The sequence below is a fragment of the Prionailurus bengalensis genome, chromosome D3 (assembly GCF_016509475.1).
Source record: "Prionailurus bengalensis isolate Pbe53 chromosome D3, Fcat_Pben_1.1_paternal_pri, whole genome shotgun sequence".
NCBI classification, from domain to species: Eukaryota; Metazoa; Chordata; class Mammalia; order Carnivora; family Felidae; genus Prionailurus; species Prionailurus bengalensis.
In genome coordinates, this window is record NC_057356.1 from 13847636 (window position 1) to 13857500 (window position 9865).

At 52.5% G+C, this 9865-nt stretch overlaps 1 protein-coding gene across 1 annotated transcript in view; it reads right to left on the bottom strand.

Annotated features, from left to right (window-relative positions):
- Positions 1-9396: 9396 nt before the first annotated feature.
- The window catches only part of FBXO21 (F-box protein 21), a 54618-nt gene continuing 54149 nt past the window's right edge, over positions 9397-9865 (bottom strand). Inside the window, exon 13 of the mRNA XM_043557702.1 lies at positions 9397-9689. Within this exon, the coding sequence (XP_043413637.1) occupies positions 9412-9689 (278 nt within the window). The 3' untranslated portion in view covers positions 9397-9411. The remainder of the gene's footprint in view (positions 9690-9865) is intronic.

Sequence of the window (9865 nt, forward strand, 5' to 3'; positions counted from 1 at the left end):
CGCAGACCGATGGAAACCCGGCTTGTCCCAGGATCACCAGACCCCTTCCTGTCCCTTCCGTCAGGCCCTCTCTGGAGGGACGGTGGAGCCCTCCTGGGCAGATGTTGCAAAGCTGGAGGAAACCACGGCCCCGCCCCCAAGCTGCTGCTGTGCTCTGATGTCACCAGAAAGCCTCTCCCGTCAGCTATTCTTAGTCTGGAGAACACACCTCCGCCTGTTAGAAGTTTCTAGACTTCAGGCTCTTTATAAATAACTTAGAAACTTGTAGTGTGCCACCGGCTTAAGCACTTGCTTCTTTTATGCAGGATGTTCAGAGAATCTGGAAGCTGGGGCACCTGCTCCCTCCCCGGCGAACCTTGTAAATACTGTTCCTCTACCCGGAAGGCTGGCTTCCACTTCCATGCAGCCCTCCTGGAACCAGACCTCATCAGTACCAGCAGCTACCCAGGGAGTGGGTCGTGCACGGTGCTGGGCGCTAAGTAAGCGCTGAGGGATGTCGGAGGCAGTTCTGGTCGGGCGGAGGACCCGGGTTCAAATCCGGACCCCGCCCCTCACAGGTCAGGTGATCTCGAGAAGCCACTTTGCTGCTCTTTGCCTCCGTGTCTGCATCTGTGAAACCAGGACACGGGCTGTTGTGCAGGCGACAGGAACCAAAACACGGCACACACACACAGCGCGCTTGGGGTGGCACAGGGGAGCTCTCTGAGGGCCCGTGTTGCTCCTGGGGTGAACGAGAAAGTGCTTTCGGAGGAGGGACTGTTCTCTCTGTTCACCCACAGGAAACAGAGACCCCGGCCTGCAGGTTAAACGACTTGCCCACACTTGCTCAATTAGTATCAGAAGTCGAATTTGAACCTGGGTCTCTGCCGCCAGAAGCACACAATTATGAAGTGCTGTTGCCCCCTAGGGCATGAGGAAGAATCAGAACCAAGTGTGTGGGGGTGGGGTGAGGGGACTCCCCATCTCCCTGAACCTGAGGGAGCCATCCCTCTCCACCGTCTGTTTCTTTTCCCTTGAGACCTTGGGCAACTCAGTGCCCCTCGCTGAGCCTCAGTTTCTCCATCTATAGAATGGGTTTATAATAATAGCATCCACTCTGCAGAGGAGCATGAGGACTTTGAAAGGGGGGCGCCCTCTTTGGCGTCCTGGGTAGAGCAGACACCCCCACCCCCGCCCTCCCGCAAGACCAACTGACCTCCAAGATGCGCCAAGGTTGGAACGTTCCCGTCTTCCTCCACACGTCCCTAGAGCCCTGGGCACCGATCCCGGGCGGCTCGCATCGGTCGATTGTGTGCGTAAATATCTCCCTCGATGGACACGAAGGTTCTGCCGTTGTCCTCGCCAGGGAGCAGGTGCCCAGGAGGATCGGAGCAAGGCTGCTTCCCCAGCTGCCTCCCCTCACCACCCCCCTCCCTCCCCGGGGCATTACGTACTAGCTCACTTTGCGTGGTGAAACACCATCTGGAGACTTTATCTAGGCGTTTCCCACATTTTTCCATGTTTGTGATGGAGCACCGCACGGGGTAGAATTCACGGCAAAGGCCAGTGCCTCTTGCTGGCGGCAGGAGGGAGTCGGGCATAGAGCAGAGTGACAGGACCCAAGGGGAGGGGAGCAGCGCCTTCCCCAGCCCCCTCCAGGCTGGCCGGCTCACTGAGCCCTTGCTCTGCGCATTCAAGCCTTACCAGTCCCGTTCTACCACCAGACGATGGAAGAGGGGGGCTCAGCAGGGACGAAGGCTGCTCACGAGATGTGGGCCACGAAACAGTGTGGCCAGCTGCTGTTTCACTTATCAGACTCGAATGAGTTCCCCTCACCTCTCGAGCTTTCCTTCTCTTGGAGGCTCGTTCTCCAAAGACCGGTTGTCAGTTCTCCTTTCTGGAAAATCCTTCTCTGCTGTCCCTGACTCCCACCACACTCTTCCTTCTCTGGAAGTCTACAGGAGTAAGAGCCAGGAGGAGCCTGGGGTGCACCATCATCAGGGCCCCAGGGTGCAGCATCAGCAGGGTGCGAGGAAAGTTCTCAGCAGGAGTCGTGACCCTGGCAGGTGCGAAGAATTCAGTGCAGGAGGAAGCCGTGCAGACGGCACAGTTCGGCAGCTCTGAAGAAAAAACGGGGGCTGGAGAATCAGGGTGGGGGGGGTCCAATTAGGGTATCTGCCATCGGACCCAGGGAATCTAGGCTTTGAGACCACAGCCCCACATGGAGAGTGAAGGGAACCCGGAATCTTCCATTGGCATAGTGACTACAATTAAGATTCGGCTGAGGTCCCTGGAAAAATCAATTCCTTCCTCCTGGCCAAAGAGCAGTTTGCAGGCTTCTGTACTTCCCGGGAGCATCAGCTTGCTTGGGATTGCACGGCGCTTTTCTTAGGACTTTACTCCCCAGACGGGTTGTACTATTTAGTACGGAGATGAAAAACTAAAGCAAAGCCATAGTTCTTGGTCTTTATTTTCATCCTATCTTATAATGGAAAGCAACCTATGTATATTTTGTATTTTCAGTGCTTAACACATGGAAGAGAATTTGGCATCCTCAAACAGGAAGGCTTTGTGGTTCCCATTTTAAAGGTACGGAGTCGTCGGTATGGCCAGATCTTTCCTAAATGTGGCGAAATACACATTGACACAAAACTGACCTTCTTAACCACTTTTAAGCGCACGTTTGGGTGGCGTGAAGCACATTCACATTGTATCGGGCAGATTTTTAATTTGAAAGTTGTAAGTTTGCAGAGAGGATGTTACTGTTGAAGAGAACGGAGATTTGCCACATTCAAAAGTTCAACTTAGTGGATGTGTAAGAATTCATGAGGGCCATCTGGGTGGCTAAGTCAGTTGAGCATTTGACTCTTGGTTCCAGCTCAGGTCATGATCTCGGGGTCGTGGGATTGAGCCCTGCTTGGGATTCTCTCTCTCTCTCCCTCTGGCCCCTCTCCCCGACTTGTGCTCTATTTCTCTCTCTAAAATTAAAAAAAAAAAAATTTTTTTTTAATTCATGAAGTACTTGGAAGGTTTTGAAAAGTGCTTAAGAAGAAATCAAATATATTAAATTCATGAGTGCACTTAAAGTATTTAAGGGGAATTCAATTTTTTTTAAAAAAGAAGTGATTGCAAAATGCAGTCAATTTTATAAACAAAATGGATTCATAAATTCAACACAAAATCTTGGGGAAGAACTGTGTTTTGAATTTGTGTTTGTAAGAAATAGAATATTAATTGGAAAAAAACAGCACAGAGGTCCCGAATCCCCTTGCACAAAAGGCTTTCAAGACAGCAAGCTGACAAAGAGTGTCCCCAGCCTTCAAACCATTTGTGCGTAAGAGCTCACTGTTCAGCAGTTCCCAAACTTGAGTGTGCATCACAAGCCCTTGGGGGGCGGCTTGTTCGCAAACAGATCTTGGGCTCCAGCCCCAGAGTTCCTGATCCAGTGGGTCTGGTGCCCAAGAGCCCGTGTTTCGTTTCTTTTTTCTCTTCTCTTTTTTTTCAAGATTTTATTTTTAAGCAATCTCTACACCCAGCGTGGGGCTCAAACTCACAACCCTGAGATCAAGAGTTGCACACACTCTTCTGAATGAGCCAGCCAGGCACCCCAGAGTCTGTATTTCTAACAAGTTCCCAGGAGATGCTGATGTAGCTGGCCCAGGGACCAGACTTTGAAACCCAGGGTGCTAGGTCCACACAACGTACCCAGAGAGGCCAGGTGGTGGTTTTGTTTTGTTTTGTTTTGTTTTGAAGTAAGCTCGAAGCCCATCACGGGGCTTGAACTCATGATCATGCGATCAAGTTGCGTGCTCTACGGACTGAGCCAGCCAGGCACCCCTCATTTACTATGAACGATCAAGGGCTGGCTATGAGGGCAATACTTACGTACTGCCCACAAGTGGCCACGCCTGAAGCCCCTGGTCTCAGGGTCTTTCTCCAGGAAGGTGAGGGAGGTGACGGTGCCTAGTGACCGAAGACAGTGAGGCCACCTTATCTGCGCTGTTCCCCCAGTCTCGGCTTGCGGGGACGTGGGATTTCTTCCTGTCCGCGGAATGCCTAGCGAACGCAAAGGCAGAGCAGAGATGCTGGCCTGGTGGGAAGCGTCAGCCCCAGGGCAGGACGGGGGAGCTGAGCAGACCAGCCGCACATAGGGGCGGCTGAGGAGCCAGGGACACGGGGCCTGAGTGGCCACCTGGCCGAGTGCCAGCCGCGGAGAACCCCGGGAGACATAACCACCAGCTCATCGTCTGAGGAAAGAGTCCCTTTGATGGTCGCCTGGTGACTTTTCAAATGTGGGCTGTCAGATTAGGGACTCCTGCTCTTGGGGTGCGGCCGCCGTCCCGATGAGGAGGTGGACATTCCCACGCCTGCTCCAGTTCCCTCAGAAGAGAGCCCTGGAGTTTTCTTCCCTGGCTGTTCTTGTGGGAGAATGTTCTGCCACCTCCCCCATGGCTCGCGCCATACTTTGTTCAGCTAGTTCTTGGATCGAAACGCAGAGGGATTACGTGAGTTGGGCTTCTCTAAGACTGACATGAGGAGACAGATGGCTCTCCCCAGCTGGGGCTCCTCAGGCCCCTGTCTCCCTGGTATCTACAGGGAACTTCTCCTCAGGGATTCTGCACATTTGGTTGGAAAGTGAACAGGGAGACATTCAAGACTGTGTAGCCACAGTAGGAGGAAACATATTAAGCTGCCTTCTCTTTGTACCAATGAGCATTTATTTATATAATAAGAATGATGCGTTATTTCGGTTATTTAGGACCTGTTAAGGCTCTAAGTAAAGAATACTTGCTTGGTGTAAACATCACAGACAGATATTATCTCTCTTATTAAGAAGCTGGAGATGAGCATTTCCAGGGTTGGTACAGAAGCTGAGCAAAGTTGGGACCCTGGGCTGGCATTTCTGCAGTCCTTTGGGCTCTCCCCTCATGGCTGTAACATGGCTGCAGCAGCTCCAGACATCACACCCTCTCAAAATATAGGTATTCGGATCAGGATGGGAGGAGAGGCAGAAAGGAAAGGCTTCTCCTCTCATCAGGGAGCGAAATCTTACCAATATCTCTGTGCAGATGCATTGTGTGTCAGGCTGAGTCCCACACCCTCTCCCAGACCAATCGCTGGCAAACTGGGTTAACCATACTTGGCTTTCACCGCTTGTAGGTAGTTCATATCTAACTGGGGGAGCTAGGTACATTGCTGCCAGAACAAAGTTTGGGTTCTTTTTGTAAGAATGAAGAACTAGCTATCGAACAGCAACCAAGATGGAGTAAGCTGTCCCTGGGGTCCTGCTAGATCCCTGGCTTCATGTGACGTACTTTTCACCAACCGCCAACTATCTCCTGAGTGCCTCGTACCCCCTTGGCATTGCGCTAAGCACATGAAGATAATCTGGGGACAGAAGGGACTAGAGGCGGTCCCACTGACTACGCATGCATTATTGCAGGTGTCGACAAAGCATGGCTGACCCCTGGTTTTGCAAATAAAGTTTTATTGGAACACGGCCATGCCCGTTTGTTTAGGTCTCTGGCTGTTTCCCTTGTACCACAGCAGAGCTGAGCAGTTGCAACAGAGACCATCACGCCTGCAAAGCCTGTATTATTTACTACCCGGCCCTTCCTTTACAGAAGACATTTGTCAGTCTGGGCCTTGCCGTGCTACCCGTCATTATTGACAATTTGGAGGACTGCCTGCCCTCTGGGAAGATGACACGCGCAAAAGGAGAACACAATAGACATGACCCATCACTCGAGTCTATGTGTCTGGAAAGGTGTGGGGGCATCTCATGGAATGGATGGCTTCTTCCTTTTTCCTTCTCAAAGGATTTTTTCAGGGTGGCTCCGTGGGTTGAGCGTCCGACTTTGGCTCAGGTCATGATCTCACGGTTCACGGGTTCGAGCCCCGCGTCGGGTTCTGTGCTGACAGCCCAGGTGTGTTCCAAATCCACGCAAACAGACGCAGCAACGAGCGGCCAAAGCCTCGCAGTAGGGCCTCCTGAACCCCATGTGTCACTGGGGCACCAAGGGGTGGCAGTGTCTTCATCTAAAACGAAATGAGGATACGGGGGCCCCCAGGGGGCTCAGTCGGTGAAGCGTCCGACTTCAACTCAGGTCATGACCTCACTGTTCCTGGGTTCGAGCCACTTGTCGGGCTCTGTGCTGGCAGCTCGGAGCCTGGAGCCTGCTTCGGATTCTGCGTCTTCCTCTCTCTCTGCCCCTCCTCTGCTCGCGCTCTGTCTCTCTCCTTCAAAAATAAATAAGAATATTAAGAAGAATTTTTTTAATGAAATGAGGACAGAGAGATGGCACACCCAGGCAAGCGGGTGGCCCCGCAGAGGCATCCGGAAGCAGATCGCGGGGAGAAGTTACGGTCAGGAGGTGGAGTGGGGCCCGACGAAGTCCTCCCGGCCTTCGATCTGTGAGGCTCCGCCAGAGAAATGACAGAAGGAGTTAAAAACAAGCTGGGAACAGATCTGGTTTTCTTCTGAGTCACCCAGGGAGGGAAAATGGAAAATTCCCAGTCTCCCTCTCTCTCCTTCCCAAATGGGAACACGGGTTCCCGGGAGGGGACGGCGTAGCCTGGGGTGTGAGACCAGCTGGCAGGACACCGGGGCCATCTTGTGTGGTGGCTCGCTCCTTTCTGGCTCTCTGGGTGCTCCCTGCTCAGCACAGTCTTCCCTTGCCAGGTCGCGGGGTGCCAGGAGCCTAATGAGATGCTAAGGTTAGTGCTGCTGCTGGTTTTGGGCCGCTGCCTGATGGGGGTGACTCATGCCGAATGTACCTTGCCTGGACAGTGACGTAGCAGAGTCCATCACGGCCAGAGGAAACTACAAAGCCGGTGCCCCAGATCTCCTGGCCTGCCCTCACCACGGAACCATCTGTTTGTCTCTGTTACCACGTGCACAACACTGCTAGGAGACCTCTGCCTCCCTGCTCTGTGGCTTACCTGGGGATGGCGGCTCCACATGTCACAACCTGAGCCCCTGAGACCCGGAATCAGCCCTTCTCTTGTGCAGGGGTACGTCCACCCCCAGCCCCCAGAGGAGGCTGAAACCAGGCTGGATGGTAAACGACGCCCCGACAGTTTCAGTGGAAAACTACGAGCAAAGGAAGGTGGAAGGCCTGACACACGGAGAGGGCATCTTAGCCGACGATAAATGACACACCCATAGACACAGAGCATGAGTTACCATCCTGAGAACCCAAGAGATCAACAGGTGGTCCTCCGAACGCCTTTGGATGGCAGCTTCTAATCCCCGCCCGGAAAGGCAAAACGATGATGTGCACAAGAGTAAGTCTTGCTTTGGCACAGGGCATAAGGCATGCCCTGAGTCTACCCCTGGGCCTTCAACTAACTCACCCGAACTACACTCTCTGACATTTTGTCACAATTTCACAGACACCTGTAGGCACTTTTATACAAGAGGTTGCCTTGTTCTATTCTATCCTGGCACAGAATCAAGGCTCCGAGGAGTGTGAGCTTGGACGGTATGGGATGTTTGTGCTTTTGGGGCAGAGTATCTGTTGTGGGAAGGTAAAGGGACTTCAGTTAACGTTCTAGAAGCATTTGCCTGCCACAGTGTCAGCCGCTGTGGATACAGATGGGGATAAGTGTGAATGCTGCCATTGGGAGCTCACGGTTTTACATCCCACGGAGGTCTCGCCCCGCCCCTGCTGCCCCAGCAGAAGGGAAGTCGGCTTCACGGCCCAATGGCATGAAACATGCCAGCCAGACTGGGGTGAATGAGCCCCTGCTTCCCAGAGCCACGTGTGGTCTAAACAGCCAAGGCAGCACACAACTCGGGCCACTGTGAGTCTAAATCACCCCCACGCTGAACCAGGTTATTCCGGGTGTGAGAGGAGAGTCCCATTTGGTTCTAAACCTCTGCTGACTGTGTCTTCCACATCATGAGGTCCAGGCCCTAAAGGCAGATGAACAGACTGGCGGAAATGGAGGAGAAGTGCCGCCCACGCCAAGCACTAACGGAGAAGCCGGTTGCAAGCGTGCAAAACTGGAGGTTTCGGGAACAGTATCCGCTTAGACCAAGGGACTTGGGTGAGCCCCAGCCTGTGGTATCTCCAGTCCTGACAAGACTCTGGGCTGGACCTCTCCAGATGAATGCTTTCAAGTCTGCATTTGTGGAAGAACATCTCTGTCATCCAGGGCTCAGAAAAACAACCCCCTCCCACCCAGCCTGGGAGGGGAGAAGTGGAGGGCGTTGGGTTAAGTAAGCATTTGAAGACAGGGGCTCGTGGAAGAGACGTAACTGGAAACGGCTGTTGGTGGAGCCCTACCCACGGCCAAGCATCCTGCCTGGGCCAAGAAGGGTAGATGCTTAAGGCCCAGGAGGGGTAAGAGGCAAGAATGCGAACGTTTCGATGCATCAGCACATCACTGGCTCGTTCACACGATGGGCAGGCTCAGAAGAAGAGAGGCCATTAGGTTCTCTGTGTTTGCAAGTGGAATTGCTGAGAACCAGACCCAGAAATAAAGCACAGCCCCCAGACCGACCTTGGATGGATTATTTTCTCATACCTCAGCCCAAATCCTTGTTCTTAGAGCCAATGCAGTCAATGGAATTAGGGTCCTCTTAGGCTGAGTTTGGATGGGTCATTTTCTTAAAAAAAAAAAATTTTTTTTAACGTTTATGTATTTTTGAGAGAGAGAGAGAGAGAGAGAAAGAGAGAGAGAAAGAGCATGAGCAAGGAAGGGGCAGAGACAGGGACAAACAGAATCCGAAGCAGGCTCCAGGCTCTGAGCTGTCAGCACAGAGCCTGACACGGGGTTCAAACCCACAAACCTTGAGATCATGACCTGAGCTGAAATCAAGAGTCCGATGCTTAACTGAGCCATCCAGGCGCCACCCTCCCAATGCCCTAACTTAAAATAAAACTCTCTATTTGTTTTTAAGAGAGAGAGAGAGAGAGAGAGAGAGAGCAGGGGAGGGGCAGAGAGAGAGAGAGAGAGGGAGACACAGAATCCGAAGCAGGCTCCAGGCTCCGAGCTGTCAGCACAGAGCCCGACGCGGGGCTCGAACTCACAAACTGTGCGATCATGACCTGAGCGGAAGCTGGACGCTTACCTGACTGAGCCACCCAGGTGCCCCTAGGTGGGTTATTTTCTTATACCTGGGCCAAATCATTGTTCTTAGAGACAATGCAGTCAATGGAATTAGGGTCTTCAGGGTACCTAATTAAGGAAGAAAGTCGCAAGGTCACGTATGGGCCTTTATGAGAGAACTCCTCTACCTTGAGTTCTGCAGAGCTTCTGGGCAGACAGTGCTAATTGTGGGGGCTCCCGCTAAGCCTTGACTGGAAAATGTAAGCAACCCATCCCTTTGTGGGCAGAAGGGGGGGACCACACATCTCTGCTAAATTAGCAAACGCTTTAAAAAAAACAAAAAAACCCTGTTTCTGCTGAATTTTATGCCCCTCGTCAAGGAACATCTCGGAGCCGAAGCTTACCTGAAACCACAGGTCTCTTGTTGTCAGGACGCCACAGGCTCACCTCGGGCAAACAGACTTCCTGGCGAGTGATTTTCAACAGCTTCTCTTGAACAACTTCTACCCACGGGGCCAGGTGCTCCCCAGGGTGCTCCAGAGAAATCGCAAGTGGTGTAAGATTCTGTGGGAACACTGGTTGGTCCTCAACACCCAGTCTCATGATACTGAGGATGTGCTTCTTGCTGTTAACTTTCTTACGTACGCACGGCACTGTGGTTGGGGAGGAAAGCATCCTCGTTCTTAGGAGAGAGGCACCAAAGAATTTAGGGAGAAGTCTCAGGTTGTCTGAGACACTTTCACATGGGTCAGGGGGGGAAAACGTATAGAGAGAAGGGAAATAAAGAAAATATAGTAAATGTTGAACCTTGGTGCAGGGTATGTGGGTT